General features: G+C 37.5%; 1 protein-coding gene across 1 annotated transcript in view; it reads left to right on the top strand.

Moving 5' to 3' along the window:
• Positions 1-25,703, top strand: part of ADCY2 (adenylate cyclase 2) — a 207,547-nt gene that overhangs the window by 156,571 nt on the left and 25,273 nt on the right. The window contains exons 15-17 of the mRNA XM_030446098.1: positions 2,557-2,641; positions 14,505-14,642; positions 24,676-24,795. Of these exons, the coding sequence (XP_030301958.1) occupies positions 2,557-2,641; positions 14,505-14,642; positions 24,676-24,795 (343 nt within the window). The remainder of the gene's footprint in view (positions 1-2,556; positions 2,642-14,504; positions 14,643-24,675; positions 24,796-25,703) is intronic.

Raw genomic sequence — 25,703 nt, 5'->3', positions numbered from 1 at the left:
TTTTGCAGTGTTCCGGTGACAAAAAAATAAATGCATGTTACAGCTTTCGTATGGTCATTGCCTCAAATAAGGTTTGTTTATGTTGCCATTTACTTTTCAGCGTTTTGCTTCCATTATAGCATTTTCAACCCACTTCTTTCCTTTTAGGAGCAGCAACTCTATTGGCGTAGCCTATCTGAAAGAGAAGTCCTACTTTTCCCAGAAAACAAGGGGGTGTGGAGAGCAAAAATCTTACATTTTTCCACCCCTGTATTCACCACTCAAATCTGGATTCTAAGATACCACTCCTTATCTTGAGTCCTTTTCTCTTTGTCCTAACAGTCAGAATCTTGTTCTACTTGCTTCATAGCTCTTTGTCTTGTGCCACCTCCACAGCACCACTGATCATGTAAACCAGCTACAAAGACCTTTTTCTTTTTCCTGTTGCCCATGTGATTAAGTACTACACATACTGTCCTTGTGCCACGTTAATTTCCCTTGCTCTCCAGTTTCACTAACAGATGTCTTAACTTCTTGTTCTATAAGAATGCACTCCCAACTTGACTCACAAGGCTATCCGTATACTGAATCATATCTTAAGGTTTGCATGCTCCTTTTTTGTATCCTTCGTATCTGAAAAATAATGTCAGTAGTCTGAGATGCAGGAATAGTTACTTGAACCTTACTGAGGGACATGTATGATTGAAAGTGTTTATCCGTGTATAAAACCCAAGCCTATTAGTTATATTATTTTTCTTTCATCTCTTAGCAGATTTTAAATTCCTAAAAGTAGACACTGTAGTTTTCTATATTCTGATGTACAGCCTGCTGTCTCAGTCTCAATGAAAAATTCTTGGAGAACATGTATTCATAAGCAGTAATGATTTTAAAATAACCTCAAAAAGAAACATTATTTCAGATTAATATATATTGCGAATTTCCAGTTGTTTATCTCCACCTATTCACAGCCACCCAAAGTCTTATGAATACTTAGTATGTAAGAGGTTCTCTGAATGATTGGCAGGGAAGCTCATAAATTACTTTCCAAAAATGCTTTTAATGGCAGCAGTATGGCACCAAATTGATTTGTGAAGTTAATGCTTTTTTGTTCTTTCCTGAAAATAGCTTCTATAATACCGTTGTTAAAACAGATCATAATGTTTTCCAATATTTGTATGTAATATAAGGAAACTGATCCATGGAGCCCTAATCATAATTTTTTACTATTATGGTTTCTAAAATGTGTATATTTGAATTCATGTGGCATCTCTAAAGAACAGAAGCATACTTTTATTAATAATGCATTTTAATTCTGAATCATACATTCATGGAGGAGGTGATTTCAAATGTAACATTTATTTTAGTTTTGTGGTAAAGCAAGGGATATAAAACATTTCTAAAACATCATGCCAGTGTTTCAACTGTGTAAGGTTTGATAAAATATTTGCTGGTGCTCAAAGGAATTGAGAGAGATTTTAAAAGTCTGTAAAATCAGCCAATCTGTGGTTAAAACTGAAAGCAGATGCTCAGGTGAGGGACTTCATGATGGCATCTAGTTCCCTTGCTTAAGAAGCTCCATAGGTTCAGAGCTTCTGATCTCCTCTTGGCATTCATTAAGCAAAATTAGGTCCCACTGCACCTTTCCCTAGGCAGCCATGCCAACCAGCTCTCATATGGTGCCTGGTGGAGCAATTACACTCTACTCTGATGTTCATATGAAGAGATTTCCACATTTGGGAAATGAACGCATGCCCAGTTTGTTTCTGTATACTGTTCCTGTTTACTGAGTATCCAGTGATGCTATTTTGGCTAGACTTTCCTATTTATAACACACAAGAAAAGGATGAGCTAAGAACACTGAGTAAGGATGAGTAAGAATGATTTCAGGAAGAGTATAGATTACAATTTTTTCCATTTTGGGTCTGTTGCTCTTTTGTCTTTTCTTCATGGTGTTTAGTTTTCCTACCTATCTTGTCTTCCAATAATTCAGAATCTGTGGGGCAGCCAGTCAGATTTGATACAAAATGGAGTTTTTAGAGGCACGGAATCCCTATCCATTCATGAAATAAAAGTCACTATATGTTAGGGCCTTTGCTGCCTGGGAGACTGCACCATCACATATATCTCAGGTTCAAGCTGTGAGACACTGGAAATTGGATGTCATTTTCCCATGACATTTCCTACCTGTGGTGCAAAATGTACACTACCAACAATTTAATTTGTACATCTACTAGATCTTTAAATTATTATAAAATTATCAGCGTAGCAATAAAGTAATAAAGTTCTTTAATGCAGACTTCCCAAAGTAAAACCAAACAAAAACATTGGTGCTGTTAATGCACTCTGTCATTTAGATTATTTACATGGAAAGTATTATCTTCTTATGGTAAAAGTTTTGTGAAGTCAGAGGTAAAGCAAATTCAAGCATTTCTGAGTTGAGAAAAAGGCAAGAAACAGGCTTGTCATTCTGATAAGGATTGGAATTGCTTTTCCATGGTATTGATGTTTGGAAGATGCAGCTCTCACATGGCAGATTTTGTACCAGAAAAATTAATACATGTTTTCCTTTTCTTGTAGAACATCTATTCTTGGAATTTCATTTGGGGCTGCATTTCTCTTGCTTTCCTTCATTTTGTTTATCTGCTTTGCTGGACAGCTTTTGGTAGGTATTCAAGGAAATGTAATCCATTAGTGAATGATTTCTTTTAAACAATGTGTTCTGGTTTTGGCAAGGCATTCTGCTTTTGCAGAGCACCAGTTAAATGAGAAAGACTTGCATTCTTAATCTTCTGAGGACATTCTTTTGTCCATGTTAACTTGCTGTAAAATGTCCTAATTTATCTGAAAAACAGAAAATGCCAGTACAGTGCCTGTCTGACCTGCACTGGTACTCTTTCTCTCCCATGAAGATAGATCCTGAGAGGTTTGCATTCTATTTCAAAAGATTTTCCTATTGTGCTTACAGGAGGTGACTCATGAGTGCTTTAATCTGGGGGACTGTTTATTTGTTTAAGTATTGTATAAGACTCTTTTCTCAGTTTAGAGAGTTTTGAAATATAAAATTCCTATAGTAAAATTCAAATTTTAACATTGAGTGGTCCAGGTGTCATTGTACTGCCTATTAATGTACTCAGTAATACGCTGAATGTGAGAATCTCATTTAATTCAAGATTTGGGCAAATCTTTCAGCATTTCACAATATAATTTACAAGTATTGCTCTCCTTTCAGTTATTCACAAATAGATCAAACATATAGCTTCATCCAGAACAAGATTATTTCAGCATTTGTAAGAAAGTGAATGCAATTTAAATCTGGCATGTAATCTGGAGTAAAACTTATCTGTCTACTTGTCACTTAATCCTCATTTTTTCTCTATCTCTACATCTTTCCACAAGCTCCCATGAAAGAAAGATCTTTTGTTAAAAAGCAAAACATGCACATGGGAAAGACAATTACATCACTGTGCAGTAAAACAGTAAAGAAAGGTGGCCTGGCAGTTAAAGCAAGAAACAGAGGAAGCAAATTTTATAATTTCTCCCTTGTAAAATGTGCAATTAACCAGGACATGCTTGCAAGAAAATACAAGTAATATACATTTCAACTGTCTTTCCAATAACGTAGAGAGGCTGACACTGCTCAGAAATCAATCTGTGATATAATTCCACAGTATTTTAAAGTATTTCAAATCCTTGGAGTGAGGTCCTAGAGGTATTGCTATTACTTAATAGCATGTAATGTCATACTGGATTTGCTGGTTTTCATTGACGTAAGAGTAAACTGACTGAGTGAGAGGACTCCTGTTTAAATAGCCAATGGCTAAAAAAAAAAAAAAATCAGGAAAAAGCCTTTTTCCTCTAATAAAAAGAGGTGCCAGCTGGATGGTTTCAGGAACTGCTGGGGCATACACTCTCCTGGGGCTTTTATTTATAGTGTAGCTTAGGAGGAATACAAGAATATTTTTCTGCATTTAAGGGTGGCTAAGCAAATATCCCAAGCCAGAGCAGAGGAGTAGTGCCACTTGAATGACACCTAACACCTACTTTCAGTGCTGGTTTTCCAATGTCTTTTATGTACTGTGAATACTCCTCAGAAGTGGAGACAAATTATGGCATTTCTTTTGACTTGCAAGGTGTCAGGTTCTAACCTAAACAGCTTGAAGAGGAGCTATTTATGTCTGTAAGTTCAACTGCTCTAATGCAGAAGTTATGCTGCTAAGAAGCCTTTCAGCAAGAAGGTTGTGACCATAGCTGATGTAGCTCTTGTCTTTCCTTCGGGACCACGGACATCGTTCTGTAAGGTGAAGGATGAGGCAGCTAACAGGACAGGCAGTAGCTTTATCTTTCTCCTATCCTCTCCTTAAGGTTTCTTCCTTTATGTCAAAATCCAAATACTGTTTTGCAGTGACACCTATGCTATGTTTTGTTAGCATTCCATTTACTATCTGATGCATACCTGTTAATACTTCCATTCTGAAGAAAAAGTCTGAAATTCTCAAGCAAACAAGTATCAATATCTGAGTTTTAACTCTACAGTGTCAGTGGTAACAAAAGTCAAGCTTTGTTGTCCTAATCCCAACTGGGGTTGAACTTGAAGGGTTTTTTTTCCCAGTGTTGGTTTTTCCTACTTCTGTTTCTAAAAATTTACATTTTGGATTCCTTGCAGAATGCACTTAGAAAATGTGGTTGTGCATGTGTGTACACACATCTGCATGTGACTACAGTTTTAAATTAACAAAATCTCCCTTCTGAAAATGCAAAAAAAAGAAAAGATAATTTCTGGGGCTGATTGACCCTGAGAGATGAAATGTGGTGAGTTAGCCTTGGCTGTGGGCCAGACACCCACCCAGCTGCTCACTTACTCAACCTCCTCAGCAGGATGGGGGAAGAAAATAGGATGAGAGCACTTGTGGTTTCAGATAAAGGTAGGGATATCACTTACCAATTACTGTCAGACAGAGCATAGTCAACTTCAGGAAAATTAATTTTATTTACTGCCAATTGAAATAGATTTGGGTAGCAAGAAACAAACAAAAAAAACCCCAAACCACAAAAACATTAAAGCCACACCATTCCTTCCCTCTCTCCAAAACTCAGCTTCATTACATCACTCCAAAGTCCTCTACTTGGCCCCAGACAGCACAAGTGGGGATGGAGTGGTGATCAGCACATCAACATTTCTCTCTGATGCTCCTACCCTTTCACACTTTTACCCTGGTCTGAAATGGGTCCTCCATGGGCTGTTGTGCAAACCTCTGATCCAGCATGGAGTGCCTGTGCCTGTGCCTCCGCCTCTGCCTCCTCTTCCTCCTCTTCCTCCTCCTCCAACCTCAGTGTTCCCTCTGCTGCTTCTCACTCTTTTTATTCCCTCCTCCTCTCTCTGCCTAACATTTTCTGCCCTTTCTGACCCAGGCTTTCCCCAAGGTGCCCACCCATAGCTGAGGGGCTCAGCTGTGCCCTGCAGTAGGGCTGTTGGGGCCAGCTGGAACCAGAGGTGTCTGGCATGGGGCAACCCCAGCCACCCCTGCAGTCCCCACCCCATCACCCTGGGCACCTGCAACTGGGACAGAAACTTGCAGAAGTAGTTAAATATTTACACAACTTACAGGATTTATAGAGTGAGACCTGTAGTGCCAACAAAACCAGCAAAATCTAAGTTCAAGTTAGGACACCTGGCTGTCACTGCATTATGTGCTGGTCTCAGTACTGTGACACTTTGCCCTCTCAGTGTCCATCAGTTATAAATGACTGTAACCACCACAGAGTAAGTCACACAAAGAGCAGCTTTGAACAAGTTTTACTTTATGATTTTCCTTTCAGTGGTAAGTGAGAATAACCCACATCCAAACTTTAGTACAAAAATTACTAGCTCTGTGGAATTTAATTTTAATATTGTGAGAAAGATTGGCACTTACTCTTTCACTCCGAGTTTATTGTTCGTAGACTTTACCATTCAGTAGCTCTGCAGCAGCATCCAACTCAGTCTGTTCTGAAGTGATAATATCAGCCATTAAATAAGAGTAAGAATGCTTCCAACAAAGGATGAGGCAGAGTGGTAGCACAATGAGGTTACAGACTTTCAGATCCTTCCTTTGTGCTTGTCATCCTCTGCCGACCTTGGGTAAACAGGCCAAGGACAGGGAGGCTGGCAGTCCTCAATGAAACAGTCTAATGCCCACTAACATTAAACTTTCACCAATTCTAGCTAAAATTGTCATTTGTCCAGAAACTTAAATGGTCAGACATCTTTCATATTCTAATTACTTCTTTGAGCTTATGCACTTTTATTTTTTGTTTTTACTTTTTAGATAATTACAATATTCTGAGTTAAATCTTATGTTAATGATTACTTTTGGTCTTAAAGATCCTTTTTGGCTTAAGTTTTTGTATTTAGGCTATTGTTTTAATATTAATTTTGAATATTTTCTTGGAGTTTTGCATGGGAGAGTTCCTTCTCAAATGCAGATTAGAGGACAGTGATTGTCCTTTAAACTCATATTTTCTGTGTCTCTATCTTTCTGAAGTATAAATGAATTCACAGAGTGAGTGTGAAACGCCTCAGGCCTGGTAACTGTTAAATGAGTTCTACCTCCTGATGTGAATACAATGAAGCTGGGTTCTGGTTATCTAAATAATACACTGGAAAATGTAATGCAAACAATAGTAAAAACCACAGTATACATGTAAAGGAAAGCTCTCTGTGGTACCTGAGGTAGCCAGATGAAGAAGTATTAGTCTCATGCAGATGTTCTTTGTGCATTGAATCAAATACTGTCTCAAAAATTTCTTTGCATTACCACACACTCTTTGCACTAGTTATTTTCCACTAATACAAAATGGCTTTTTGTTGCATATGTTTTACTTAGCAAACCTATTTAGCTATTTCAGCTAACAAGGAAAATTAGAAAACCATTTATTTCCTATCATCTCATCCAAACATGTTTATAGTATCTCTTCAATACACAGTTTAGCAGAACACAACATCAGCCAAACAAGAATCAGAAAATAACAGGCTCCACAGCTGAGAAAGATACTCTGATTTGAGGTCACCAGAGCATCAAGCATAGTGCAGCCAGTGTGTGAGCAGTCCTGGCACTGCTAGAGGAGAACATATTATTTGTTGGTTGCATTACACCACACCACAGTACAAAGAGTGATGCACAATCTTTACCTTCATTTTCAGGGATTTGTATTTTATTCTAAAGCCATTATCATTGGTATCTAGCAGTCAGAAAGTATGCGCACAGTTAAGATACCTGAAAGTTCTGCCAAGACAGAAATATCTGCACTGGCACTACTTGGAAATTATTTTCAGCCTGGTATCTTATCTCTGATGAGAGTGTCTCACTTAACATAGATACAAATGAAAGATTGAGGCCCTTCAGTTTCTTCAGTAGTAAGGCTTTGCTTGTCAATAAAGATAAAAGCAGGGATGGGTGAAGGCAAGGGGAACACAAAGAGGCACTTCAGCACATACAGCAGGTTCTATAAAGGAGCCATCAAACTTAAGTCATTCTGATTAGTCTCTAGCACAGGCACTGCAACAGCAAATCCATTATCACTAAGTACTATGCTCAGACTTCAGAAACTGCTAGAAATGTACTGATTTCAGTGACAAAAATCCTTTGCCTTATTTCTTATTGAGTTACATGTTTGTGACATGTTATGTAATTGTGACCAACTAAAGAAGTTGCCTAACCTGATGAAAATTATGTTTCTTGCAGTTTTGTCTGTTTTGCTAATACGTTCTCTTTTAATATTTTTATGAGTGAGACTATCTTGTTTTTTAAAAAAAAAACAACAGCCATGCTGTCTTTTAGTGTCTTTGTCCAAAAGGAGATTTTTAAGTTACCTCCAAATAAAGAGATATTGAGTGTATATCAACAGTCCAGCATGCAAACAACTTTCCCTACAGTTAACTAGTAAGAGGGATGAAAGCAGAGAGCATCCAGATTGTTTTGAGGGTTTTGAGAGGTGATATCCAACTTATGTAAGTGCTGCAATATCATCACAGATCATGGTTCTTGTTGTGTGAGGCAATTTTTGGGTAGTGGCATCTTAACTTAGTGATAAAGACTTAGTATAAACGTAACATTCGGAACACCTTCCTCTAATTCAGTGCCCCGACCACTGTCTATAAAAAGTCAGTCAACACCAGAGACTCTTTGAATATTTCATGTGAAATAGAAAAACTTTTGTTAGGACTAAGGAATCATTAACTTAAAATAGCACATAACACAGACACATTACCTTTTCTTGAATGAGCTCACTGCCATTTTCTTTCCTTTGAATGAGAAAGTTGAAGTGAGCCACGTGGCTGTTTTAACGTGAACTTTAGTGAAGGATAATAAATACTTCAAAATCTAGTGAAGTTAAAAATGTCATACTGACTTAAGCTTTTCCTGTTATTTCTTTGTTCAGGATTCTAACACTGTCAATCCAATTGTATCCAATCTAAGTTGAGTAGGATCTTGACCTGGATGCATTTTTTGTGATTCAAACTGTATGACCTAGATTTGCAGGTGCCACCATGGAGTTAAAAACTTCATGACATACTTTGGGCCTTTGTTTATCAACAATAGGACCATTATAAAGTATGTAAAGTATAAGCTTGTTTCTCTGTATAAAAATCACTCTTCTCCAAGCTTAGGTCAGTGTAATCACTGTCAGCCAGTCACCCAGTTCTTTGGATTTGTACTTTGGAGTCTTCTTCAAGTCTGAGTGAAAATAAGCAGGTGAAAAAAGTATGGATTTGGGGGCTATTTGTTTCACTTGTATTTCCTTCTTTGTAGCATCAGTATTAGTAAAACTATTAGTAAAAAATTAACTTGTTTTTAAATGCAAAAAGAAATGAACAGTAATAGAACTATAGAAAATGTGACTCACTTGCTTTCTGTAAATAAGAGGTTTCAGTCAAGATGTTCCAACCTCTGGTAGCCTGTGAAGGACAAGTGTGACAGCTCTTGTGACACTGTCTTTCTTCTACAAGATAGCTGTCACAATTAATTCTCACACTGGTTCCTTCATCTCACTCAGGAAGACAGCATTCATTTTGTTAAATGCTGAAGTAGGTCTTTGTGTATGTGGAAAGACAACACATTTTAATAGTGTGAATATTCAATATAAGCTATTAGGCATTATCATGCTGAGCTGTCATATCAGATTTAACATATTCAGATGAAAAAGCAATATGTTAGTCACCTTTCATAGGACACATGCCTGTTATTTCTAGTCAGTGAATGATAAACACTGAGCCATATTCAGCTCTGCTTAGAACAAACACAAGCTAATTAGTCCTCCTGAAGCATGTCTTGCCTTTCTTGGATGCTTTCTAGCAAGGATTGCTTTCTTTCATCTGATTTTCCCTTTTCTTAAGAAACAGGTGAGACATAGCATTTCCAAGGAAAAGTGTCTGATGTAAGCTAATGAATCAGTAAAATAAGATTCCATAGATCTGCCAGTCCTATTAAGAGTCTGAATGTAATGATCACTCCACCCCTCCAGTTCTGCTTCCAGGAGTTGCCCAAATTTTCAGCAGTCTGTAGCTGCTGCAGTTGTGCTATATATGCACTGGATTTAAACTGCTAATGCATTTCAGCAACTCTGTTAATTTACATGGAGATTTACTAATCAACAGTGTATTTTTTTATGTTTTCCAAGGAATATCTACTCAAGGTTTTAAAGCTTTTTAATGTGAATCAGTGTTTTGACATAGATTTTCCTTTCAGGAGCCTCATTGGCCATCAGGAAGGTTCTTGTGTGTCTGAGTTCTTTTGTGCTTTTGTTTTACATCTTGAAAAACCTATCTACAACTTCGTTTTTGAAGTTGCTGTCTAACAATGCACATTTTTATTCAGATTAGAACCAGCAATATCTGTAATTTTAGCAATAGCAGCTAGAAGAATATCTCCTTATTATTTAATCACACTCCAGAACTTTTCATAGTGATAGAATTGCCTAGAGAACATAAAAATCTAAAAATCTTTTTGGTTTGTTTTGTTTTTAAATAGAAGCAGGAAAACTGCTTTTTAAAGCAACGTAGAAACTAAATTCAAACAGTTCCCCCTTCCTAAAATACAGTCGCAAAGTCTGGTGATATTGATCAAAAATATTGTAAACAAAGGAAATCTACAATTATTGCAAGGAATTTTACTACAGAGTTACTAAAGTCTGTTAAAAAATGTAAGGTACTTGAAAAGCAATAAAGCAGTCCTCAGCAGTAAATTCAGTTCTCAGCATGGACATTGCTAAGTAACATCAAAAAGTCTGTACTGTAATATTCAATCACTGTGATTCTTAAAAAAAATGAAGAAAATTGAAATTTAACAATTGGAAGCATTGACAGTAATGTCAAAAAATTTGAGAAGTCTCTGTCATTTGATACTAACATTCATGAATTTAGATACTGGGATTCAGCAGAAACTTTCTGTGTAAATCTTAGTTTTATCTTCAGAATTAGCATGACACAAGGTGTTCGTTTCTGCAGAGGAAACCATCAATTTACATTGCTTAATTCTAGAAAAACATTAAAGTAACTTTTTCATGACATTTTTTTGCATCTATTACTGAAACATTTTTTAAAGTTCTGAAATTGAAAATAAGAGCTTGTTGGATCCAGTATAGTTCAGGAACCAGGAAAGAGCTCTGGAGCACAGCTTGATGGAATCAAAGACCCAGGGGAATTTGCTGTCTCACTGATGAGAGTGTCCCAGGTACAGCCAGTAGTGAAGCTGAGCACATATTCCCAACAGGCACATAGGCACAGACCATACTCATAGGATGGAGAGAGTAGCTCTTTTACAACACCTATCTAACAACAAGCAGCATGTGTAAATATGATCAACACTGATGGTATAATTTCTCCTTTCTGGCTGATCTGGACTGAAGTTAGCTAGTGCTCACACTCTGAATGTTGTCATTCGTGGGCACACACACATTTGTGGGTCACTCAGTGTGGACTTTAAGTCAAAACAACATCTGTGCCAGACTTTACCTCTCTTATGCAGTGGCTGGCTCAAATCTCTGCAAAGGCAGCTCTCCAATTATCAGCCAGACCAGCCTGATGTTTCCTAATGGTTACACACACTGCCCCACACATCCTATGGGCCCCTACAGGGACTGGCCTGAGACACTTGTGTTGCTGGCAGTCAGGCTCCCTTCTTGCCTCAGCTATGTTCTATGTGCTGTTTAGACAGTTAGGCTGGATATTAGGAAAAAATTCTTCATGGAAAGGGTTGTAAAGCATTGCAACAGGCTGCCCAGGGAAGTGATTAAGTCACCATCCCTGGAGTTATTTAAAGGATGTGTAGATGTGGTGCTTGGACACATGGTTTAGTGGTTGGCCTTTATGGTCTTAAAGGTCATCTCCAGCCTAAATGATTCTATGAATCCAAGTTTGCTAGCTTTGGCACAGATGCAGGCTCAGAATAAGAATTGCACTTACACAGAAAATAGTTATAGTATTTAATAAGAATATCCAATAAATTAATTTAGACAAATAAATAATTTAAACAAGTGTTTACAGGCAGCCATTTCCTCTCATCCTGTCTCTTGTCCATTTGCATATTCTCGTTCCTTCATGATCCACATTTATCCCTCCCTTCTCCTATATCATGTTCCCAAAACTGTAAGTTTTCTACCTACTTGGTAGGTTTTCTACCAGAAAGTGTGGCTGAGGCATCCTCCTGCAGTGTGTTTAAGAGCAGCAGATTCTGTGGCTGCTGTTCTTCACTGACTAGGTTACTTTGTTTCCAACATTTAATATTCATCTTTTGATTAGCTTTTGGTCAGATAACCTAAAAATGGTAAAATTAATAATAAAATATCTCTGCTTTAGGCCAGATAATTTATTTTCATCATTAGCTTTTTTTCTTGGAATTTTTGCTCCTAAAGAATTTCTTTGAACTGTGTAGCTTCCTGTAACATAACTGACAATGGAGAACATGATGTACTGCTTTATTTATGTAATTTCTTATCCGCTTTATATTCCTTGTACTTTCTCAGTGGTCATGCCTAGTTTTGTCCCCAGTCCAATTTATACTATTCCAGCTACTTCTAAGCTTCCGAGGAAATCACAGAACAATATAGATGAAGTTGCAGTATAGCTCAAGGACTGCTATAGTAAAAGCAAAGACTAAGACATGATTTCATAATTGTTTCAATTTGCCATAAAACCATGCTCCATCATTCACCATGTTTAAGGCAAGCTAGACAGATAACTGAATGATGCATTTTCACATAGAACTATTCCCTGTATCCAGCTGAGCACTTCCTTTCTGTATCAATGTGTTTTTTACATCATTGAAGTGTGAAGGATGACAGATCTTTTCTAAAATACACACATGGATTCAAATTATTTTGAAATTTACTATGTACTTAAGAGTGGGGAACAAGACTTGGAACTGCAGAAAGGCACTAGCAGGAGTTTCTTGCTCAAAGATGCAGGTCCCTTGAGTTTATGTGGTGGTGTTTTTTTTAATAGGGGGGAGGACTAATGTGTATATAAAGCTGCCTGTTTTTTTCCCTTTTCTCCACCTACCCTTGTGACTGCAATTATTGTTTTGGCCTTCCTGGAACTGGTGTAATTCCCTCATAATCTGTCCAATCCTTTGTGCAAAGCTCGCTGTCATAAAAAGAAAAAGTTTTAGATATATATACTGGACCTGTCCAAATTGTGTGTAATTAGGAGGAAAACAATTATGTGCAATAGGACAAAGATCTTCAAGCAACCTGCAATCATGTGTTGGATAATAGTGTAATTTAGTATCATGTCCTACAGCTATGGAACCTGCTAAGTGCTGTTGATTAAGGCCTATATTTGATCATTTTTAGTGCTGGAGTTCTTGTTTTAGAGACTTCTTGTGCTCATATCTCTGCTGATTGTTGTGGCTGGGATGAAAACAATATATAAAGTGAGCTCTGATAATATTAGAGTAAATAGAGAAAATGAGTGGATCATTAATTGATAGAGTTGTCCATTCTTGAAGATGCCAGGAGAGTGGGTAGCAAAACTGTACCCTAGACTTTCAAAGGGCAGACTTTACCCTCTTCAGTAGCCTGATGGCCAGGATCCCATCAGGCCTTGTGAGGAGAGGCTGAGGGAGCTGGGGCTGTTCAGCCTGGAGAAGAGGAGGCTGAGGGGAGACCTCATCATTCCCTACAACTCCCTGAAAGGAGGGGGTAGTGAGGCAGATGCTGACCTCTTCTCCCTAGTGACCAGCGAGACAACAAGAGGAAATAGGGTAGAGCTCCACGGGGGTAGATTCAGGTTAGGTATTAGGAAAAATTTCTTCACAGAAAGAGCAGTGGTCAGGCATTGGAACAGGCTGCCCACGGTGGTGTTGCAGGCACCATCCCTGGAGGTGTTCAAAAGACAGGTAGATGAAGAGCTAGAGTGGATGGTTTAGTGGTTACGGGTTGTAGGGTGGATGGTTGGACTCAGTCTTAGAAGTCTTTTCCAACCTTGATGATTCAATGATTCTAAGAAGTGAATGCTTTTGTGAGATCACTGTGTTCCTTTTCATTGCCTGTTTTAGTAGGTTGTATATTATAGGTTTCAGTATAGCAGAATTTGACATTTGGAAAGGACACAAGATGCTTCTAGGCAACCTTATTTCCTCATTGCAAAAGTTTTGGCAAAATTATTAGTTATTGGATTTGCTAAAAATGTTTATTGTGCACGAGCATCTTCTACTTCTAGTCACTATGCATATATGAAGAGAGGCTACTGTAATGCATTCATGGAAGCAGGTTAAATGAGTCACATTTTTGTTGTTAATTTTTGCCACTATGTAAGAAAGATTTTCTGTTCACTAAATACTCTTTGTGTGAAATTGTAAATCCAATTGTTTTATGAAATGCTTATTTGTTTTCTAGATGGTTTTAGGGAAAGGTGATTTGCTTTGCTGAGGTACCTGTCACTTAAAATGAATTATCAAACAAGCCTCCAAACAAATGAAAGAAAACCCAGAAACCGCACAATTTTGTGAGACTGCCAAGGATATATTTATGTATATAAAAATACTAATATGTATAAATGTACATATATATATGTATATATATACGTATATAAAGGAATTGATACTGTGTGAAGGGACTGCTGTCTCTGTCAAAGACTTTGCAGAGTAATTATTTACATTTTGAAGTTTCCAGAGGCTACTAAATAGTGAGTGCTTTTTCAGTTGAGGTGTGGAAGGTCAGTGAGTTTGCTTTTTTTTTAACTGATATTGGAGGTAATTACACTTGTGAATTCTGTATTATCTGTTATTAGTAATATATACTACATGTTTAATAAAGTGCTAGCAAATTGTAATTCTTTAACAGAACTGATATTGTAGCTAATATTTTAACTAAATTTGCATTTGGTTTCCTGTACAATCATGATCTGTAACTCTCTTATGAGAACATAATAGTTGAATACTTCTATACAATGCTTCAAAATTAATGCTGCCCTCAAACTTGAGCCATATTAATTGTAATATAATATAGTAAAGATTTTATTTTCTCTTTTTCATACTTTTTGCACTTAGCAATGCAGCAAGAAAGCATCAGCTTCATTGTTGTGGATCCTGAAATCATCCGGAATAATTGCAAACCGTCCTTGGCCCCGGATCACTCTTACATTGACAACCACTGCTATAATATTGACTATGGCTGTATTCAACATGGTAAGGGAGAAAGGAATATTTTTCTTGAATTTTGTTCTTTTAAGGACTGGTTTTGCTCTTTCTGTATTTGCTTAGATGTTGAATTTATGGCCCATCGCTGTGCCAGGAACCTACTTGATAATAATTCCCAGGGACAGAAATGTAAAGCAGAGAAACAGAATACATACTGTATAATGAGGACCTCAGCAAATAGGATGCTTAGCAATAGCTCAGATCCTGGCTAAGCTTATTAAAGAAAATTGTGATTTATGAGAATAGGAGGTAGTTATATCCCAGATCTGAATTGTTCAGATCCCTTGTTTATCTATGCATTGCTTAGAAGAACAGTATTACTCATCTTGTAGAATGTGACGAAGACTTTGTGCAAAACTAAGCTTTATTGGGGTGCTCCTCTGCTTATCACAAAATTATCATAATTTAAACATGATTGAATTTCACATGGTTGTCTTTTTTTTTTAAAGGAAAAAAATATCAGTTGCTACAAAATTTCAAAAGTACTGAACTTCAAAATTGTTAGGATTTACCTCTACTTTAGCCATTTTAATCTGTGTTTTTCTTTTCTAATAGGGAAAATCAATTTATTTCTATTGTATTTCTAATGTATTTCTTTTGAAACTACCAGAAATACAAGAGTAGGTCTGTCTCTAGTCTGCTTGGTGCTTAATGGCTTCATTTATTCTAAAGGATGTGTTGTCCAATGGAATGAGCAGCAATAGGATCAAAAAGCTTCCTTAGTTTTGTCATATTGCCTGAGCCTGATTCTGTTCTTAAGGCTGTGAAAGTGTTACAGCTCAGTTCTGTGTCTGTAAAATAGGAACTGTGATATTTACTTAGGTAATGTTCTCCTTACAACATTAATATTTAGATATTAGTCACATTTCAAATGAATGAGATTTGCACTTTTGAACTTGTAAATAGTGCTTCCTTGAGTTGCTGGTACTTCTGTTCCTCGAGGTTCATAAAAAGGACTTCAAGATTGGTAATGCCTACACTCTTATTCTCTTTCTCCACAAAATTTTAGGGAACCCCTAATCAATGATTAGTTATGGTAAGTACTAAATTTGTCAGAATGAAGTAATGATATAATGATATAATGTGGACTTTCAAATGTGAACACTTAGAATTATTTTTTTTTTGAGAGCAGATAGACTCCAAAACAATTCTGTGTTCCAAATTTTAAATTCTGCTAGTTAATTTGTTTAAGGCTGAGAGAGGAAAAACTAAAAGAAGCAGTAGCTAGAAATGAGAAAATAAGCTCTGTTTTTCAGCCTGAAGGCCGTTAGCTATGAGAACATCTATTCTGAAAAGTTATTGACTGTCCATCAGTTCTCATCCTCATCTAAGGACTGTATGGCTTTATGAACAATAAACTTTAGACAAGAAAAAGCTACCTTGCACAGGAAAAAACCTAGAGATGCAGTAGCTTGTAAAATGAAAGTTGGGTTAGACTTTCTCTTATTTTGAACTCTATAAATGTGTAAGAAGAAATTTAATAACTTACTTGGGTTTAAAGTATACTTTCTGTTAAAGTTCATGCAACCATATGGCTGTGTATTAAGTTAAAAAGTGTAAAAGAAGATACAGTCAGCAACTTTTGTTCTTTGGACTAAAGTTATACTAGTGTGTACAGCCCACTTGAAATTTGGTCTTCAAATAGTAGAAGTTATTTTAGCCAAAAAACAGTTGTCCAGTGCATCATTTGTAGAAAAAAAAATAATTTTTTTTTTTGCTCAAGTCCATTTATATGTGGACTTTATGTTATAGTAAAGCTTAACAGGCTGCATTTTAAAGTCTTCATGCGTTATCAGTAAAAACTGCAGAGGTACAAATAATCATGTTCCATGATATTCATAAGATGATAATTTTAAGTACAATTCCCACCTTGAAACTAAACCTTAACAGTTTGACTAGCAAAAATTACTTCAAATGTGACTGTGAAATTTGCATTTCCCTAATATTAATAGCAAATTGTGGGAGAGACTCAGAAGTATCATTATTATATCTCCAAGCAACATGTACTTAATAGCAGAGTCCATTAGCTGCATTTATTTCCATGAACTCTTTCAGCAGAAAAAGGCAAAATGTAGCCATTAAGATTTAATGGAGATGAAAATCCATCTAACCATCCCACACATAATAAATCATAATTAAGACCAAAATGTCAAATAAAACTCAGTCTTTATGGTCAAGGGACATTAGAAAAGAGTGGGAGTACAATTTTATTTCAAATTAGCTGTTTCAGCAGACATCTGAATCTAGTCTTCACATTTGAGGGGTATATAGTCATGATCAGTGGAAGGAAGCTAAAATACTGCTAATGTAACATAAGTATCAAATAGTTCCTAGCTGAAGGGAGTGGGTGACTAATGCTGCTTCCATTGAGAATTAGATCTGGTGCCATATAGAGAGTAGGGCAACAATCAGTGGCTGAGGAAAACTGCAAAGTTGACCTGAATTAAACCAAACATGAGAAACTATACTGCAGGGAACAATAGAGACATCTCAGAGAGACAGTAGGACTGTGTGACTCCTAAGTGTTGATTCTTGGAAGATGAGCAAATACATCTTGGAAGCTGTATGCAACATATCAAATTACTGTGCCTCACCATCCCCTGGGATTCACATGGTCTCCAAGAACATAGCATGATGAAAGCACCCTGGAACATCTTTTTTTTTCAGTGACTTCTGCATGAAATACGTGACTGATTCCTGGCATAGCAACAGGATGTTAGGGCTATACTGTTCCTGGAAGGTGCCTTAATTACCAGCTTTCAGATTCAGCATCATAGAATCACTGAATAGGTTGGAAGGGACCTTTAAAGCTTATCTTGTCTAATCCCCCTGCAATCAGTAGGGCATCTTCAACTAGATCACGTTGCTCCAAGCAACCTCACCTTGAATCCTTGAATGTTTTTCAGGGCTGGGGCATCTACTACCCTTCAAGGCAACCTGTTCCAGTGTTTAGGCACCCTCACAGTAAAAGATTTCTTCCTTATTTAGTCAAAATCTACTCTCTTTTCTTTAAATCCATTACTCCTTGTACTTTCACAACAGGTCCTTCTCTAAAGTTTTTCCCCATCTTTTGTATAACCCCCCTTTAAATACTTGAAGGCCATTATAAGGTCTCCCTGGAGCTTTCTCTTCTCCATGCTGAACAATCCCAACTCTCTCAGCCTGTTTTAATAGGACAAGTGTTCCATGCCTCATAATTTTTATGGCCTTTCTCTGGATGTTACTTGCTTTCCTGCCTTTCAACCAGAGAATTTTGAACAACTGGACAATTTGCTTTTAAAGAACATAGCTTTAGAAATGTGCAGACTGACAGAAGCTTGAGTATTTTTGCTCCATTATTTAATGTACATCTGGGAGCAAAAGCTGCCTTAAAAGTTGCAAGCATTTGCCCCATATTGTTCTGTCTGTAGTCAGTTCTGGCATCCCGTGTTTTAATAACAACAAATAATTAAGCAAAACTCCTTCTGTTCTCATAGTAGAAAGTTCATTTGTTTAATATATCTTCCTTTCAGTTTACCTAACTCTGTTAATACAGCTGATGACCTTGCTCAGTGCTGTATTTTTAAGAGACAATCTTTTTTGCAGGTATGCTCTAATTATATGTCCCCACATTATCTAGCACGGTGAAGACCTTGTTTAAAAGGATGCCTTATGCATTTCTTTTAAAAAGAATAACCAGATTCTGCCTACATCTTGACCCAGCCTAGGATTTGGAAGGAAAAAGGGGAATGCACAGCTGCAGTCATGTCACTTAAGTGGTACATGCAGGGTCCCACCACAAATCCATTCCAGGTTATAGGCAGTATTTAAGAAACTTACTAAAACCAGCATCAGTCTAGGTACAATGCATGGTAAGGTACCATCCTGAAATAATGTTTACAGCAGTTCTGGTGTGTCTTAGGTGTGCAGAGTGAGATAAAATCATCACATCATATGATGACTTGGCTCCACAATCCAGCAAAGATGAATCCACATAAGTGAGGATCACTCTGTATCTGTCAAATTCCATGTTGGTATTTAAGTCTGTGAAGGCCCAGAAGGCTCTTTACCCTCCTGTCTCTCTTACCTAATGCTGCTTGGAGCTTTCAACAGGGCAGTTACTTACCATTGCATATTGCCTCTGCAGGGAGGCTGAGACTTGAATACATGGGGACACAGAGAGAATTATACATTTTCACTTGGCACACAAAATTTTATAAAAAAATGAAATTAAATTATCGAGCACCTTGAATTTGGTAAGTTTGACTGTTAACAAGAGGCACATTACAGGACACCAAATATGCATGAGATGTCTGAAACTAAGAATTCTTGTAGAAAAGCAGAGACAAAATGTTCTAAAAATCCCATTCAGTGAAGTGCAGTACTCTCTGGATTTTCATCATCCTTTTCCAGTTTACTGGTACCTCAGCATTACTTCTTTTTTGTTAAAAAAATGGCTGTCTTTTTAGAGATGTAGCATTGCATTGAATTTTTGCTTATGAGCCTGTGAAGAAGAGGAATGATACCAGAATTTGGGATTCTCCATATTATTTTTGGGACATTCATGTGGGGATTGGTGGATAAATTACTGACTCAGCTGCCAAACCCCATCTGGCATTTTTCAAAAAAAGTTCTCCTACACCACATGGATATTTGGAGAGTTGGTAGAAAAAGTAGAAGCGAAGGAGTCCTGCATGTTTACCATAGAGGTTCAAAAAAAAGAGCAATGCTGAACAAAAGCATAATTGTTTCTTTTTTGCATTTTTTTTAAGAAAAAGTAAATTGTCTAGTTCAGCCTATGACACCAGACTTGCATGCTGTGCCATACTTAGAAGAATACTTTTCTCACTCTGTCTTTTGCTGAACAAAAAGAACAATTTTGTTTACAGCAGCACTATAAAAACTGTTGACTATTGCAACTTGAGGAAATTGCATAGCTCTTCTGGAATGGCAGAAAACTAATTTAAACTATAGTGTAGTTAAAGTTTTGTTGTGTGTTTCTGTGAGGCAAGTAGATAGTGGGGTTAGAGAGGGAAGGTGGAAAAGATGAGTTTTATAGTATTTACAATCTTCCCATGTCCATTTCTGGTGTAATTTTGTATAATAAGGAAGAGAAAAGAATGTTGGGATCAAATTAAACATAAGATGCAAATTTAATTATGCTGCATTTTTTAGTAGCATGCCAGATACTTCTTATGTTTGCACTGATTAAGCAGAGCTCTCCTCTGGAACTGCTAATCCTGGAACATCTGCTTCCTAAAGACCTTATGTCTGGGCTGCAGAGTTTCTTGCTGGTCTGCAAAAGGGCACTTGTTAGTGTTCTGAGGGTAGCCCACATCTTCTTTTTCTTTTTTTTCTTTTTTTTTTTTTTTTTCCTCACTGAAAATGATATTAGTATTTGCCTTTACAGATGGCTACCTCATGACATTGTGCTAACACAAATTGATGACCAAGTTGAAATGACTGTGTGACACTTGAATCAGTTAATTTTGCCTTCCACTCTGTGATTCAGTAGTACAACAGATGGGTATTCACCAGCTCTCTCCTTTTCCTCACCTGCCAAAGGATCAACCCATTCTCATAGTATCTATTAAAACTTTACACATTTTATTGTTTACTACATATTTGTTAATTCATAGTGCAACTGATTAACAAACTTAATATCTTGCCACCTTTCCTTCTCAGTAGGATGCTATTTTAAGTACATTAACACAGAAATCAGCAAGCCCACTTGCTTAGTGAAGCAAGATACAAGCCATTCGACTTGTTCACAATTTCAGGCTGTCAGTGCATCTAAAGCCTTGATTCTGGTGCCTTGTAGATCGTAGAGAAGGGTTTAAAGTACTTTGTTGAGGAAGTTAGCTATGTTTTTAGTAAGATCCAAATTAATGTATTATGTAGTCTCTTGCAGATTCTTGGTCAGATAACGAGATGCACTAACTTGCTTATTCCATGATGTGAGGGGAGGGTCTGTGTCACATTCCATTACCACATGGCTCTCGTTGAAAGAAATATGAGGCAAAAACCTCACAACTGAAGACTGCAGATTACGTGAATATAAGAAAAGGAGAAGATGTTAGAATAGATGAAGTTAAAATGAGAATTTCTTGGTAGCTAATTAGGTTTAGATGTTCCCTGGCAAACACCGGTATTCATAAAAAATACTGCTTTCATTTGAGTCATTTGAGTAGGTGTGACTGCTTAGTAGGACTGAGCTGTCTCTTACAAAAAAAATAGTATGTTGAAGAACAATATATATCTCCAAAGTGAGATAGGAGATGTAGATAACTGATGAGAGAACAGAAAGACAAGTACAAACACATCATTCAGAAATAACTGTTGTTTGGCTCATAGGAGACAAAAACATTTCCATGTCTTTTTTTTTACCTTTCTATATTTATTTATATATCCACATTTCATAGAGCATTCTGCATATACAGGTAACATCTATAGGCCAGAAATGCCCTGTAGAAACTTTAAATCCAAAATTAAATTGCTTTAATAGAAGTTAGTACACACACATATTTATATAATATAATTGCATTTGAGTCCTTCGTGGTATATAACCTTTAGCTCTGTGGACATTCATGAGATGGGACTCTGAAACAGTACAGTTATTTCATGTTTGCAAAAAAAGTAAGGGTACTATTAGTGGGATGGGAGGACTCTTTGCCAACACCTGGCAAATGGCCTTGGTAACAATACTTACTAAGATGAGAATGTAAATTTAAATAGTTGAGGGCAGGGAGATGCTGTCTGGAGGTCCTTTACCCAAAATTGCTCCTTTTCATGGGGAAGACCAGCATTAGCTGAGTTAAACAGTAACCAAGGGACTTCAGAGGGAAGAAGGAAATAGTGTGAGAAGTATAGAAGAAGCATGAAAATTTGGCAACAGGGGGCAGAGACCTATGACTTGAAACAGCTAGAAAAGCCTGGTTTGACTCCGCTATAAGTCACACTTCTGGCACCATCCCACTGGAATCACATCTCTGCCTCAGCCAGCAAGAGCCACTTCCCTGCTGAATACTGCAAGCTGCTTGCTCTGCAGCTGTGTGAGGAACTCTGTAGTTTGTGACAAGCAGAGGCCCACGCCTTAGGTTTTTCTGTGCACATGAACTTGAAGGATGGCTTCTCACTAGCATGAGCATTAGCAATTTGTTGGGAGTTGCAAAGGTGCACATAAAGCTCAAGCACCCACGGAGGAAGGGCAGGTGTGCACATAACTCTGTGTGTGTGATTAGAGTTTTTTGAGATGATGGTGTTTCTTAATCTGTAGGTGTTTATTAACATTTTGTAGGGGCTGTTTTTGCTCTTCACACATTGCATTACTGATCCTCATCCTGAATGTATAATTTACTGATTGTGAGTTAATTATGTGTAGTTGCACACAGACAGTCAGAGAAGCATGTTTGTGGAGGAAGAAAACCTGAAAGCGCAACTGAACTAAGGCAAATGCCAGCTTCTTTGTAAAGCAGTCTTGGTAATATATCAATCTCCTTTTCAAGTCCACAACCAGTGCTGCTTCTGTTGAGGAGGTGTTACACAGATCATGGTTTCAAACTCTTCTCTGCAGTGCCACAAAGCATATCAAGGGGTGTTGCCCACAGGTAGTGGCTTGAGAGGTTAGATAGTCTTTAAAAAGATAAAGAAGTCACTGTGTATGTAATGCATTTGTTGGGACATGTTACCAAAGGTGATTGTGGAGTCTCCATACTTTGAGGGTTTCAAGACTTGGCTATACAGAGCTGTGGCTGACAGTGCTAGTTAGGAAATCAAGGAACATTTGATCCACATTTTATTACTATGAATGAAACTAAGCAGTTTTTCTCTGGGGAAGTAGGTAGAGATGGGAAAAGAATTTAGAGATGGCTAACAAGCTGGCTACCTGCAGAAAACAATGGGTGAGAGGGAGGCAACTTGTGGAGGTCTGAAATGGTCAACCTGTTCTGGATTTTCATACAAAATGTATGAGAAGTACTGTGAAATTTGCTAATGAAATTAAGGTGAAAGCCAATTTCTGTGTGGGAAGGGTTAGGAATTTTAAAAAGGAAGAAATTCTGAAATCCTCTGAGGATTTGAGCAAAAGAACTAGGATAAAATTTAGTAGTACAGAGAAGAAGATTGTGGCTGGCCAGACAAGAAATTCTGCTCCAAGTTGGAAGCTCATCAGATGGAGACAAGATGAGTTTAAGATTTTAAAATAATTCTGCGGGTTTAATGACAATTCAGCTGAATCACCTAAGAACAGCCCCATGGATGGCTTAACTCATGACTAGTATGAACCACATTTACCTAAGTGAATTCCAGTGAAGGAAAACTACCTCTCATTTGCTGAGCATGATGTTAGTGACTGGGATTATGTCAATGTGCACCGATGTGCTATAACATTATGATCCATCTGAGCCCCACTGGTGTGAAGCACAGTGGGATATGAGGGTTTTGTAGATACGGGCAAGAAGCTGTCATTCTAGGATGTATAAAAACATATTTTCTGCAGAGTTAGTATTAATGCTATCACAAGGCTCTGCACATTGGTCAAGTCAATCCAAGCACAAATAGAGGCTAGGAGGAGAATGGATTGAAAACATCCCTGGGGAGAAGGACTTGGGGGTGTTGGTTGATGATAAGCTCAACATGAACCAGCAATGTGCCCTTGCAGCCCAGAAAGAAAAACTTGTGCTGAGCTGCATCAAAAGAAGTGTGGCCAGCAGATCAAGGGAGGTGATTCTCCCTCTATACTCCTCTGCTCTCGTGACACCCCACCTGGAGTAATACTGTGTCCAGTTCTGGAGTCTGCAACACAAGAAGGACAAATTGTTGACGTGAGTCCAGAGGAGGGCCACTAAGGTGATCAGAGGGCTGCACAACCTCTCTGTGAGGACAGACTGAGAGAGCCGGGGTTATGCAGCCTGGAGAAGAGAAGGCTCCAGGGAGACCTTATAGCAGCCTTCCAGTGCCTGAAGAGGCCTACAGAAAAGCTGTGGAGGAACTTTTTACAAGGGCATGGAGTGATAGAACAAGGGGTAATGGTTTTAAACTGGAAGAGGGTAGATTTAGATTAGACATTAGGAAAAAAATTCTTTAGCATGGGGGTGGCAACACACTGGAACAGGTTGTCAGGCAGAGTTGTGGCTGCCCCCTCCCTGCAAGTGTGCAAGGCCAGGTTGAATAGGGCTTTGAGAAACTTGGTCTAGTTGGAGGTGTCCCTGGTTGTGGCAGGAGATTGGATCTAGATGGTCTTTAAGGTCCCTTTCAGTCCAAAATATTCCATGATTCTATGATAAGAAACTGCTCAGCAATCTGTTCTTTTCTAATGAAAGCTTAGATGGCATTAAATATTAGGATTATAAATATTAAGGAGTGAAGGGAACATCTGAAAAGTAAACAAGAAGAAAAATATGGCAACTGGTCATGACTATTGGTTAAACATAAATATAGTTTAATTAATGAGATTCAAAGCAGTGGAATTAATGAAGTCAGAGAAATCTAACTGGTTAAGAAAGCTCTGGATCAATGCAACATGGAGCACTGTGTGATGGTCACTACCTGTAACATCACCTGGCTGACTTTGATGGCCCAGGAAATTACTGCTATTTCAATAACATTCGTACCAATCTTATTGTCATCATTATTATCTTATAACATGTGTGTAAATCAACTTCAGTAAGGACTTCTTATTCTTTCTTCAGTTCTGCCTGTGTTTAAATGGAAGGTTTATTTGAGGTAAACCCAGGAATTATTCATATTGAATTTATTTAATCGTTGTGTGTCTGAGCTTCTGATATATGAAAGTAACATAACAAAGAGCTTTTCATCTTCCATTGAAATGGAAAGTGTCTGATGGAGGTTAACAAAGTTGTTTTTGTCTGAGAATGCGGGAACAAGTAATCAAGTGATGTCATTTTCCCTTTGCTATTTCAATTTGCAGTGAAATACCAAATAAATTATTACTGGCAAGGCTCTTTCCACTTCTCCATTTCTTTTCTCTGTTATGACCTTAAACATCTGACAAGCTAATGGATTATATGTTGTTTTTCTCTAGTTTTTCTTGGATAATGCTGTGAAAGCTTTTCCCTCTGTCCTTAATTCATCAAATGCAAGTTTTCCTAATTCAAGCAATCAGACACGGTGGTGTATACAAAACAACTGTTTTTTCCTACCGGTAAGTTCATTTTACATTTCTTTATTTGTTTACAATAACTACACTAAATTGACTGTTTCCAGGTCTGCTTGAAGTTAAAACACCCACTAATTTTTTAAAACTGCAGCAAAAGCTTGATTTTTTTCAGTCATGTGCAACTGCATTTGAATTAAATTAGAAGTTAAAGGAGGTCAGCTTTTTTAAAAAGAAAAGTTTTAATTAATGAGGTCAGATTGAAAAACAGGGAACAGGATAGCTAAGAAACATAAGTCAGCTGTGCTAGCAAACAGTTGTTAAGAGATATCAGGAGACCACACAGCAACTGCAAAGCAGACTGTGTGCTGAAAGCCAAGGTCAACCTCCAGACAGGTTTCATGAGGACCAGTGGCAGATCTGAAAATATTCAGCATTTTCATCATTTATTCAGCAGTAACTGTGAAATCTGTGATTGTCACAATTCTGTCATTGCATGTTTGATTAAGAGGTAGGATAATATGACACAAATGTACCACTATATAAACTGTTTAAAAGCTCTGAAGTGATCTGAAGAAGATGTCTTAGTGTGAAAGTGACACATGCAAGAAGAAGGTGAAGGACATAGCAGCAAAAAATGGGATCTGTATCCTGAAGGGCAGTGATACTTAAAGCAATAACAGAAGACCTGCAGTTGAAAATAACAAGCAGTATAGTGAGCCAAAATAGGTCAATATTTTTTGATGACTAGCAGGAAGCAGCGACAGAAGAAGGGAGATTATTTTATCTCTATGGAGAATTCATGAGAGCAGCACCAGACTGGTATGTGCTTATTTCCAGATGATACGTTTACATGAAACAGCTCTCCACTATGTCAAGTTGAACAGTCCCAAGCACACACAAAAGCAAGATGTTAAGTATTGAACTCTCCTGAAAAAAATAAAAACAGTTGCAGT

Source organism: Calypte anna, chromosome 2 (assembly GCF_003957555.1).
Source record: "Calypte anna isolate BGI_N300 chromosome 2, bCalAnn1_v1.p, whole genome shotgun sequence".
Lineage (NCBI taxonomy): Eukaryota > Metazoa > Chordata > Aves > Apodiformes > Trochilidae > Calypte > Calypte anna.
This window is presented reverse-complemented; position numbering and strand designations above follow the sequence as displayed.